At 38.8% G+C, this 13,307-nt stretch overlaps 1 protein-coding gene across 3 annotated transcripts in view; it reads left to right on the top strand.

Annotated features, from left to right (window-relative positions):
- LOC137261336 (myosin light chain kinase, smooth muscle-like) overlaps nt 1–13,307 on the top strand; it is an 82,992-nt gene that overhangs the window by 41,549 nt on the left and 28,136 nt on the right. For 2 of the 3 annotated variants that reach the window (XM_067799076.1, XM_067799075.1), the window contains one exon: nt 2,573–2,604. The exons of the other annotated variant lie outside the window; for it this stretch is intronic. In XM_067799076.1, the coding sequence (XP_067655177.1) occupies nt 2,597–2,604 (8 nt within the window). In that variant the 5' untranslated portion in view covers nt 2,573–2,596. The remainder of the gene's footprint in view (nt 1–2,572; nt 2,605–13,307) is intronic. 3 annotated transcript variants of the gene reach the window in all.

Genomic DNA, 13,307 nt, shown 5'->3' with positions numbered 1-13,307 from the left:
GATGTTTTTTTAACAAATGACATCTTGAATAAAAACTAACATCTCATAACAACATGCCTTTAACTGGAATATGATGGCATCTACATACGTGTATTGTATACACAAGTGGCAGTTAATACAGGCATCACATGTCGTTTATTGATTCATTTAATCAGGTGCGTGCATAGATCATTAGCTGAAGTTAGAAAGTGCTTCGTGTATACCCTGCTGTATGCAGCAGAGTAACATGTGTACACCATCTGAGTCTGGCAATACGTGCTCAGTAACTGTCGATCTTTTTAAGAATTAGAGATAAACGTTTGTTAAATAACTTCCTGGAGGGAAGACGGTTGATGTACCGATGTCCTGAGCTGCAGGGGGGGTGCATTAAAGAATGAAGGTGGAATGTTGTAACTGATCCATAGATCACAGCTTTGAAATGCATCGTTTTCAACTCAGTGATAAGTTTTGTGATTATACACAAAACACCTCCCGAGGAAATAACGCATTGTGCAGAAATGGATGGGTGTGAAATTGCCCAAGAAATTAGATGTTTGTTGCTAAAGAGTTAACTTACGCTGTATTCCTTTCACAGATTTAAGTGTCTGATTTTGGAATTTCGTTTAGTTTAAAGTTGTTTAGTAGGTAGTTTAAATCCGAAAAAACTCAGGACCTCTCCAAAATAAAATATGGGGATGCTGAAGTTTGGCCATCATTTCACATACAAAATCTGGTGATGGGTTAATGTGCTCTGCATAATACAATCTTGGCCAGTTTATCAAAACTGTAGAAGTAATATATATAAGCGAAGTAGGGGTATGTAAATGACCTATCAAATTATTGCTTTTGAAACTGTACTTGACTAAATTAAGTAATGTTCAATTCAAATATTTTTGCTGTCAAATACTACACATTTTTAAAGTCAGGTTCTCCTGACCGAGTGTTTGGATGCATGTTATGATGGTATTTGTGAGTACCACACCTGAGTGCGTCTCCTGTTTCCTGTTGCATCAAGCCGTCTTGCTCTGATATATTATCATCTAACCGCCCACTGGCTACATGTTTATGTATAAGTTTTTAAATCCCTACATCGCCCTCCTTTCAGTCGTATATGCGTTTCAAGAACTACAGAACAAGGGAATCGATATGGAATAGTTCCATGTTATCTACGTGTGTATCTGTCCTAACAAAACAGACATTAGATAATAAGAGTATGCATGTTGTTATGCAACTCGCGGCTCTACACACCCTGACATACCTTTTGCAATGCAACTCTAATGGTGCAATGTAAGCCTTCGGGAATGTTTTTGTTATTACCCCCAAGCTCAGAAAGATGTGGTAATTGTGGGAGGAGCACAACCTGTTTTACTGGAAGGGATGCTACGAAAACAAGTGCTTCTTCCTCAGTCGCGTAACTGACTCTCTGGTTGGTATTTCTTCTACAGAGTTCTACTGCAAGGTGGCAATATCGTTTCTGGACTCTTGTAACTTGCAAACTGTTGATGCTAATATGTGCTTTGTGTTTGCATCTTGTGATAAATAGAATACTAGTATCGGCAAAGAACGTGATGAAGTTTCGTGCTTTTTCGAAATGTTACGCTGGATGTAAGTGAAACAAAAATATTGGGCATTATTGCTGTGTTTTGCAAATAGTGAGTGAGCTGGCGTTCTAATTTGTAGAACCAAAGAACATGGAGGCTGGACTTGCTTGAATGGTTGGCTATTTGTTTGAAGCTTTTTTCAAAGGCAAAATAATACATATTTTTTTCATTATTTACAATGAAGGTGTTAATCTTTACATATTTTCAACGGTTGTGGAATTTCTCTGAGGTGCTTTATGCTTCAGACCAAAGATTAATTTTTGCGATTGACTAGTTATATATTCTCTCTTCACTTTTTATAATGTACGATTACAAATATATAGGAGATTTATCGGAGTCGATCAATGTTGATATAATATTATTAAATGTTTTGAGGGTGCATCACCATTTGCACATCCTTACAACCATAGCTATTTGGAATGTAGTCGCTTTTGAAAGATGACTGGTGTATAGCATGTAATTTGCATGAATACGATTTACATTTTAAAACAAACGACTAGAAACAAACACTAACAAATGTGTGATGCAAGATGAGTGTCAAAATTAATGCTCATAGTGATTTCTCGACCTTCTTGAAAAACGTCAAAATCAAGAATGGGACCAGATGGACGTGTTTGGGGCTACTGCGTTGTGCACGTGCACATCATGCCTTGTGTTTAGGGGTGGTAATAGAGGAAAATGTTGGTGCGTTCATAAGATGTCTGTCCTTTAAACGTTTGCTAACGTTTACACTTCCTATCCAGATTGAAAGTTCATTATCCCCTACATTTTTAAGAGTATATTTGTCTTTTCTGTCGTCCATTTGACTTAATAATACAAGACAGCAGTGTCAACATAGAAGTATATGAAATATATGTGTGTATTTATGTGACTCGAGTAACGTATCTATCTACCTGCAAAGTGTGTTCATTTGCGGCAAATAGGCAACCTTCAGCATATATATCTTTTCATATGTCTCAGTGAAAAATATTGACAAGTGTTCTTTTTTTCAGATTGATCATACTTGGTTGCAAAGAATGTCAAGGTAAGAAACCCACTATGACATTCCATTCTGATATTCAAATAAAACTTTAAGGGCTTACTTTACCTTTTTTTAAAAAGTTTCTTGAATTCATATTGACTTATCTGTTTCTCAAAAAGACCGAGAGGACTCTTTTATCATCAAGTCCCTCCCCTTACCTCCGCGTCACTGGAATGAGTCACAGGTAAAGTTCCCACGGTCTAACTGCTTATCTGTTGCACGGCGTGTTCTGGAGACGAAGTCAACTAAAGGTATTGAAGTTAACGTACCTTGAAATGTATCCCCACACCATAAAAACATTCCACACTATCTGCACCTTTCAAGGTTCTATTGAATACCATCAAAGAGTGAAAATCAAATCGTTGAAAGTGTATGTACTTTGAGATCCCTGACTCAAAGTATTTAACATTTCTAAACAACTATATCCAGTATCAGCTGACGAAAGAAAAACTGTTTATTGCAGTAGGGGCTTAAGAATTCATGCTTGCTTGCGATAGGAGAAAAGACAGGTGTATTACACCATGAGTGAGTGAGTGAGGCTTAACACCTCTTCAATATCTGTCGTGGCGCGTCAACCTGATTTGCAGTGATAGTGGTGCTGATTTCAAACGTTTACCAGTGCAGTGTAACACACGAGTACTGGTATTGTACAGGTCGGCCGGGGAACTATCTTCTTGGGACACCTTCCACATTAACTGAAGTCACCGTGTCATCTCCACCCCTCATTTTCAAATCCTGGAACCACTTCGAGGGTAGCCTATTTTCTGCATTTACGTTTTCAGTTCGATTTCACGAACCATTTTATGCTTGGTCATGTTGACCCCGTTCTATATGATCCTGTTGTAGAGTGAACATGTATACATTGTGTAGTCCTCTCTGTCCAGTAATTGAGCTATGACTGACAGTGGCTCATTATCCTGTCAGAACACATGAGTTACAGCGCATGATTAAGGGTTCACTAGTTGATGCAGTGATGGAGCTCACGATTGTGTCCTTCAGAAGAGCTGTGGGTTGTCACGGCTGTCGTCATTAGGTTAAGGGCTAATTACTGATCAAACTTTGAAAATGAAAATAAAACATAAAACTGTTACATTGTGGCGTCTTCCTCAGTCATGTTGTGGTTAGTACATCCTGGAAATTTTGAGTATAATGTCATTACTTGGATTTAATTGATATTTTGAAACTGCTTAATTATATGCTTAAGCAACATAGTTAGAGTTTACCATCGTGCTCGTATTCCAAAAAGTGTTGAACTATTTGCTACTTTAATCCAACACGTGGTTGCCTACCAAAACATCTTAGTATGGGGTGTTTTTAAAAATCGTATGGACAAGGAGAATTTTTAGGTATAGCATAGTACGTTTACAGTACTTGGTGTCTTCCGACCCTAGAGCGCCGCTCGATAGCTACCGTTACTCGTGCGTCTTTCAAATATCGCCATGTTTACGAAGGATTGACGTTTTCATCGTTGCTGCTTAATGACGTTCACTAACAATATGATGTTCTTATTTTTCTCAATTCGGTCAAAGTATTTTGTTTGCACAGAGGCGTTTTCTCATAAACAACATTTCACCACGTGCTTTTTAGTTTTTCTATATTTATAGCACGGAGCATGACATAATTTCAGTATCCGTGGCATATCGTCGTCCCTACGCTAGATGTCATGTGCTCACATGACAACGTGACGTGACGAATAATGGCCCACCCGTTTCAATAGAGACCGTGTGTTGGGTGGTGCAGTTTAAGCAAACGGGTGGGAGAACTGACGAGCGGGTATGCATCGTCCTCTGGCACAGCGTTAAGATATTACTATTTCCGGATACAAACATGCATGAATATCTTCCCTGTTTTTTTTGACCGTATGAACCTGAAATGCATTTACTTGAAATCACTCCCCTAGAGAGTTTAGGTAGACATACTATGGAGAAGGTGTAAAAGTTTAGTTTTTGACATTTAGGTAGCTTGTGATGTTTACAGAAAACACAAGGCGGCTATTTGAAAATGTTGCATTTTGTATTTAATGAGTAACTAGATGCATCGAAACCCCGTTGTTACGGCTCGTTGAGTCCCCCTAAAATTCACTGGACTGAAGACATTCCCGACCATGGAATCATTGATGCAGAACCATGTCACGTTGTATGCTTATAAACGTTTCCAGAGGTAATCAGACGGAAGGTGTTTGGGGGTAAATATCGCCCAGACTTAAGATGTTTCACGGCATACTTTATCACAATACTAAATAACTGGCTCTTGGTTCATTCATTCGCAGATCACCACTATCTACACATGTTCGGATGTCAGTAAGATCTCATACTCTCTGAATGATATGAGACAGATAAACGGTGCATAGGGACGTGGTTCACAAAGTGCCAGAAAGAACTATTAATATACACGTTTATATCCCCCACAAAGCAGGAGAACAAAAAGAGCAAATAAGGTCCAACAGCTTTACGCATATGGAGCACACCACCATGCGAAGGGACGATTATTCCCGACGGTTTAACGTGATGTTGACCAAGGAAATCGGCTACACCTTTTTTATTGTAATATAGATGAATAGTAACCGGGCAAAAAGTTCACCGTGTCGCACACAGGTACACAAGAGAGCGCCATTTATATATGTGATAGTCTCGGCGCCCACATGGATAACGAAAAGGATATTGAGGATGTAAATGCCATGTTAGGCAGGTTAGTAAATCTTGCTGATGGTTACTCATACTGTATGTAAAGCGTTGTTATGCTGTGGTAAAGTCTCGTCATCTTTGACGACAGGATATGAATGGGACACTCGGGTAAATATGTATCAAATGGGGAAGGTTGTGTGTGGTTTCAAATGGTAAATAATAGTGTACAGTGTTGAATGAACTGATAAGTTACTTCGCGATTTCTGTTTTATATGCCGTTATAGTAAGTATATACTATGAAATTATAGTACGGTCTCAATAAATAAATAAATACTATCAATATTTGTATATATCTTGTTAACACACGGCATGACGGTATCACTTATGTATATCTCCCCATGTGATACCATGAGTATAGAGTACATGTATATGTGGAAACACATTGATGCTGGTAACTGATACCTAATGTCATTAAAATGGGTACATATGTCAAAAGAATGTCTTACGTAGCGGTCACAGTATTACCGAAGCAGAATTTACTTACACAGTCACTTATCAAACTGAAAGAAGTATCTCGTACATTTCACCTGTACTAACAGTCTTTTTTAAAAGATGCATCGTCGCGTTCTTATGAGAAGTATATATACTCTTCTGGTAACACAAGTTAACATTTGAAAGTGTGTTGACCGACTAAGTGTATGAGGGAAAAATACAGTTCAAGCACTACTTTTTCTTCATTAACTGAAGCACTTGATACTGACTTAATCGATACTTTTTGTTCTATTTGCTAGCTGTAGTAAATACTGACAGTGTCAGTCGACACATCTATATAGAAAAGCCGCTGTCACATTATACAAACATGTAGAAGTTCTTATAAAAAAACTTTGTCTACTCTACTCTTAAGTCTGAACTGACATATGTAATTGAATTTTCTGTGACAACGGGGTTGTCTTTGTGACCTGTTACATTACTTTGTGACGATTTAAGTGACGTTTTACTTCCAGTCTTCCAGTCTCTGGGTGTCGTTCACTATCTCCTCAAACACCGGTATGTCTGGAATAAATACGGTCTTGTGTTTGTTTGGTGAGATGGTAATTTCAACCTTTACCTACTTTGCACGCCAACAAAAAACCTGGTTTCACATAACCCACTGAAAACAAAGTATCAAAGCATTATGAATACGCTTGACCAATTTACCCATTTACCTAGAGGCAAACACGTGGCCATTTGTTAACGGACACTTTTTTTCTGGCACAGAGCGGAAATGTAATTAACTGAAACCAGGCCACCGTGGCCTAAATCAACGTAATACAATGATTTCTGTAGGATTCCAATTCTATCAGTAGGTATCTGAAGATACGCGGTTGCGAATAATTGCACACTATCTCTCACAACAAAGCATTGGTAGGATTGTAGACAAGCTGTGTACATGGACCTGAAGACGTGCTTGTGATAAGACAGCGGTCAGTAATGAAATCAAGAGATACCTGGGACTACTCCGATGGAGTAGCAGGGGCATCTGTATGTGTGGGTGGAAGGCATGGTACGTTTATACCGTCGTAATTGATTTCCCTCAGGGGAAGGTAACTTAAAGATATAATCGGTTCTCGGTGCTTGTTGTAAGTGACCGTTCATTTAATATTTTGGATAAAATGTTGTTACAGAAATTAAGACCAGTTGGTGCCTGGTTTTAAAGAAAGGAATTGTTCATTGGACGAGGTGTGTGTTTTGAGAAGGTTTTGTGATGCCCGCAGGTTGGGGTTCCCAAATATGCAATCGCCATTCTATTATGACCATTGCAGTTAGCATGCTTCGTTTTGCTCAAAATCGTGAAAAAATAAACCGAGAAATACAAGAGCCTTAAACTCACCTCATAAAATGACGAACAGATTTATTCATTTACGCTTTGTGCTATATGGGTATGGCTTTGTAACCTTTTCGATAATGCGTTCTCTAATCGCACTAATTGCGTGGGTTCGATTCTTTCCATGGTAAGGGGAATAGGTGAAGCTCACCACTGGTGTTTCCGCGATTGATATATACTGAGAATATACAGTTAAGCGCCACCCAGTATATTTTGACAGCATAGGTTGTCTGATAGAAACTCTTTCAGAAAAAAAACCCCAAAACCAAAAACGTAACTATCACAATTTGGTTTAGTGTTACTTGTTTGCGCTTTTGAAAAACAGGCACTTAGATAAGTTAAAAGGAGAAATTACTGTTATTCATTTTTGACAAAAGAAACCTAAGTTGTATAAGCATAATAGGAATAGTTATTTTGCTTTTTAAAGCAGTATCATCATATTTTTAACAATATTTCCTTTGATTGTAAATGCATATATTCATAATATCCACAGATCAGTTGCTGGATGAGCCTTCTCTAAAATTGGATTGGTCTTCCCAGTTGTTTTAGCCTAACATTTCCACAGCATCACATCTTAATTTTGAAATAGGCCAGAGCTTAATTATTTATTATGGTGTAGTACTTGAATGTTAATATCGTATTCATTCAGTCACTGACATAATGTATGAAGCGCTTAAGTCACCTATAAATTTTGTAGCCGGCGTTAGGTACCAAAGCAAGTTCAATAAGAGTCCTGTTTGAGTGAGGACACAAAGAACAGTCTGTTCGACAAAGCATACCTTGTATAGCAAATGTTCAAAGCAACCCTTGTACGTCGGATAGAGTAATGTAAATTCATGACGTGGGTCTGACGTGTACAAAACATTGTCTCAGCTTCAAATGAAACTCGTGTTTGTACCAGAGGTTTAGTATTTGCTTTATTTACTTTCAGTGTACATTCACACACGTGTATGTTAGAACTGTCAGTTACAAACGATATAAGAAATCCCTTCAGAATCGGGACACAGACAAGTCTAGAATATTCAGTATTATGTATTTTAGCAACAAAGGCGAGATACGAAGATTCACAAAGATTCAAGATCAATTCAGCTGAGACAGACCTAAAGTAATTGGTCACAAATATAAAATCAACACACCAAGGTCTTGGTCTGAGAGTTAGAAACAGCTATACTGAATGTTACACGGTGGTCAGGATATACTATGGGCAGTGATCTATTCATATTAGTTTTCACTATCTATTTGCGTTTTACTTCCAAGGAGGTCTGTTCGGCTGATAGGCGAAAGTGGTTATTCTTTGTCGTTGACGTTTTGTATTTAAGTTCCTTCTTCCCAAAATATGCCTTCAGTTTGCTTCAAGCCAACGGAGCCGGACCAGGAAGAAATTTCAAGAATGCAATCAGAGTCGATTTATGAATTGAAGTGTGTGTCAAACTTCACAAGGAATCTTAAATAAATGCCCCTTACCTTTTTCATCGTATTCTTAGAAATTCAATTTGCAGTATCTTCCTCACCCTAACATGACTTCCTTTGTTATGATTGGTGCGCCCGTGCTAATGGCTCCTGGTGATTGCGCCTTCCCGACTGCCTCGAATACATTAGGTAATTGGTGGAAATGAACTGGCATAAATCTTGTTCAACCGCTGGGTTTGTATAAACGTAAATTGAGCAAGCCTTTATTCTTTCTCATCATCTGCCAAAGTAATGGCATGTATTTTAGCTGATTTGATGAATGCAACGTCTGAAATGGTATGAGAGGGATGTGGTGTGATATTTAAACGTGTCCAATAAACAGGTATTTACAGACGTTTACTAGCCGTGGGCATCTTGCATTATTATTCTGTCAATGTACCAGATGTAGTTAAAACAATCGGGAACTCTCTTTCATCACAATTACCACTGGAATGTTACACCTTCAGGTAATACCTTGAGTTTTCCTAGTGCAAACAATATCAAGTACAAAATAGCTTCTGACTAGATATGGAGCAATTGAGGATTTTTTCAGTTAAATATATTATTTAATATGTTATATTTAAGACTGATAATTCACAAATTTGACACTTAGCTTGCTCCAATTAACGTTTAGTAAATATCAAGATTGATACGTTAGGCTATTCCACCACAACATCAGCATTTGGTACTTATGTCGTGGCACGAACTTTCGTTATATACCGTGGATTACGTTAGGTCCTTTCTCGAAACCAAAGTGTTGAAACCAAATGATAGACCGATAGTGAACTGGGCGAAACTTCGCTGTCCGTTCGCGGTTTGTTTGAGTAAGGGCGAAGCCTTTCTGAAATCTAACAGTCAGTTCCCCAGAATTAGCAGGCAGTAAAGTACCATATCGTCAGAAAAACAAGACAGTTTACCATTAGCATTTACACATGTACTTGATTCTTCATTCGCTGACACTCGGCAGATTAGTATCAGTTCAATGTCTTGCAAAGTCCGATTTTTAAAATGGGATTGACGCAGAAATTCTAAATGCATTGCTTTTAATAGATAATATACATGTTCCGTAGGGTCGCTGACCGATGTTTACAACACCAACTCACAAAATCTTCATCATTTGTGTGCGTGTCTGTCAAGCAGATACTGTGTGATTTTCAGACGTATTTAACCTCTCGCGTGCTTATTATGGCTTGTTGAGATGTAACAAATTCATGCCATATCTTGAGTGTTGCGAGCCTCTTGGATGTTTATCAAAGCTCTTTTAATAAGTAGAGAGAAAATTACATTTGAAATGAAGCGGACATTTGTTGATATCATTTCCAGCTTTCTGTATAAACATAAGGTGGTTTTTGTGTTTATGAGAAATTGAGATCACTTTGTGGCAATTTGGTTAAGTGTCTCACATGAAACACCTGCGGTGAAGTGGTGCTGTATCAGGATGTCCTAACTGAAACAAAAAATGAACTGGTGCCTTTCTATGCAAGTAGAGGTAAGATTTCGGTGCGGCGGGCCAGTGGTAGAAGCGTACGCGTAACGCCGAGGAGCTGGGTTCGATTTCCCACATGGGTATAATGTGTGAAGCTGTGAATGGGTGGTGTTCCCAGCCGTTATATTGTTGGAACAATGTTAAAATTGGCAGGACACTCCTGCCCTAGACACTAGGCCAAGTGGGTTACACATACAATTAAAAAAAGTAGGGGATATTCCAGCTAGTGAATGCCAATGCATATGAAAAAAAGTAATATGTATCCATACTGGTGAAACATTTCCAAAATGAATGGGATAAATTGTCATATTTTCCCCTAATTCCTCTTCATCATCTGTTACCTCCTTACCTTCATCATTAGCATTGTATCAATCTTGTAAATCTAATATCCCCTACCTTCTTAATGGTATACACGTTTATGGAAAGTTCACACACTCCCGTATTCCCACCGGCCGCCAGCAACCAAAATCGTAAATGGCGCCCTTTGTACTTCCGCCTGGTTACTCGTTGTAATTAGCGTGCATGCCTCGTTTGAGCTGACAATGTAGGTCTGTCATTGGTTGTCACGTTGACAGTATGTCCAGTTTGGAGGCGACACCATGACCATTAGTGTTTTAGAAGCAACGCACTTCCTCGAAAGCCTCAGGGTATGAGCTAATAACGTCAGCTATTGCAACTTTTGGGGATGGTGACAAAACAAGGGCAACGGTGAGAAAGCTGATGGGTGCTACCCTTGGGCAGGATCGTCTAACCTTTCCTCCAAATTAGTCTTTTGTTACAAAAGTAATTTTATATTTTATTGAATGATTCAAAGACGACGGGTGTCAATTAAGAATGATTTTCATGCTTGTGATATTGTTGAAATCGTGCAGTGCATTCTGTGTTTAGTACATTTCTCATTTTACGGAATAGGTCTTTTGTCCATGTAACACCCAATTTCAGACTGACGTCGAAGAAGACACGACTGAAGTGTTGTAGATTTGCTCGCCAGTTTACATGTAATTTAGTTCCAAGATCTAACTTTGTCTGTCCTTCAAAACTGTGAGTAACATGTGTGGTTATATTTGATAATAACGTGCTCTCAGACCTTACTTTACTACTATTAGTGTGTGTTGAATAATGATAATAATAATAATAATAATAATAACATATTTTCTCCAACATGTTTGTTACACATCACACGTTATTGTATTTCCTCACTCCCCAGTAAAGCCCCCCCCCCCAACCCCCCCCTCCCCAAATTCACCACAACACCACCACCCTGACCCTGATGGGATATTGGTAAATGTGGGGTAAAACCATACTCACTCACTCACTCAGATTTCACGATGCCCGTTTGGCACTCCTTCATCGCGAGACACACTATGAACATTCGTTGTTCAACGGTTTATATCATCACTTAACTGTTATGGAGTGTTACTTCAGCGTAATATCCTGTCCAATTTACGAACCAGCTGTCGAAATCATCCACACAGACACATTAATGTAGAACAGCTTTACGTTTCCAGCAACGTAAAAACGATCTAAAACGTTGCACAACATAACACAATATTTACCAGCTTCTGCCAACCCTTCAAGAAAGCATGATGCTCCCCTTATCAAAACAGTGCGCACATCCCAAATACCTATTCCCCGTCAAGCCCGAGGGGGGATATTTTGACAGTCGAATCACCTGGAGATAACGGTCCAACGCGTCTGAACTCGGCATAATATTGCCAGTGGGGATTGATTTCTTGAACATATGTATGTTCTGTACGTACACCGACGTGGGGGAGTTGGGATCACGGCATGTGCTCGTAAACACTTACCCTTCATCATTCCGAAAGAACTGCATGTGTGAATAACAGTTACATGATTATTTTGCGGGTTTCCTTTGAAGAACGTTATGACAGAACGCTTCTCAATGAAGAGGGTGAAGTTTTAACATTTTCTAGTTGACGATTCTCGAACTTTGATCGATGTTTTTTGAAATAAGAGTCTATCATAAAGTTCTTGATTGTTCAGGGGTGATAGCATAGGCTAACGGTTAAAGCGTTCGAGTTCGAATCCCCACATTAGCACAATATGTGAAGCCCACTTCTGGTATCCCCCTCAGTGATATTGCTGCAATATTGCTAAAAGCGACGTCAAACCCAAATCACTCACTCTAAGTGTTCTTGTTAAAATCGTAAGTGTTATAAATTTATTTCTTACAATTGTTACTCTTATATACCCTTTATGTATTGATTTATGTTATGTAATTCCTGGTGTTTTGTAAAACACTGCCCGCAGTTTCTACATATTCACACAGATATGCTTATTGATGATGGGCCAGTATGTCAAAGGATACCACTCTTATATCCAAGCTCTGTGTCACATAGTAACTCCAGGGACAGGAAGAATAATTACCTGCAATGGGGTTTTCGTACGTTCAGTCTAATTTTACATAAATATTCCAGATTTATGGGTGTTATCTCACTTTACAAGATAAAACTAATATGGACAGACTGTGTCTGACGAGGCCTACTACACATGCTCTCACATCCTCGCAGACTTGGGTCAAACAGGGTCGCTCTCTTCTCCCTTGAGCTTTAGTAATATCAGTGAAATATTTAGACAAGAAAGAAAATGGTCATAACTAAACATTGCTCCATAATTCCTTTGGAATGATTCGCCACAATATTACCTTTTATTTTGTCAGATAAACATGGAATATGCAGTTTAAATCACACTGTAACATGTTGTAAGTCGCTTCATTCTTTCATGTTAGACAAGTATTGTTTTTTTATCATTACGTATACATCTCCATGTAGTGACATTTGCATGTGGAAAAGTGGTATTGAGTAAGGGCTAATGGTGACAGAAATATAATTTTGAGGAGGAAGGCTCAGTCACGTGGTCATTTTCCGCCAACTGCCTGTAGCTAAATATCCGTGACCATGTATGATAAAAACGGGTTTCCTCCTCTCGCTTTTTCGGCATACCAAAGTCAGATAGCCTCGCATCACGTTTCCTCTCCTTCGGGAAATACCTTAGAATGGCCGATAAATATTGTTGTGGAGTGGCATTCCTAATACAAATGCTGCCGCATTAGTGACGTTGATGTGTTTATCGGCGAATTAGTCATTACCTCCCTGTGTATACGACATCCATTTCCTGATGTTTACAACGCTCTTCTTGAAGGCTGTAATTGCAGGTGCATATCGGAACTCTTCTTTCGTTGATTTTGCGATCCCAGGGTAAAGCGTACTCTCAGACACAAAGGTGTTGTTTGTGTTAGGTTGATCTACAGTGCAATTACTTT

This window comes from Haliotis asinina, chromosome 14, assembly GCF_037392515.1.
Source record: "Haliotis asinina isolate JCU_RB_2024 chromosome 14, JCU_Hal_asi_v2, whole genome shotgun sequence".
Classification (NCBI taxonomy): Eukaryota; Metazoa; Mollusca; class Gastropoda; order Lepetellida; family Haliotidae; genus Haliotis; species Haliotis asinina.
This window is presented reverse-complemented; position numbering and strand designations above follow the sequence as displayed.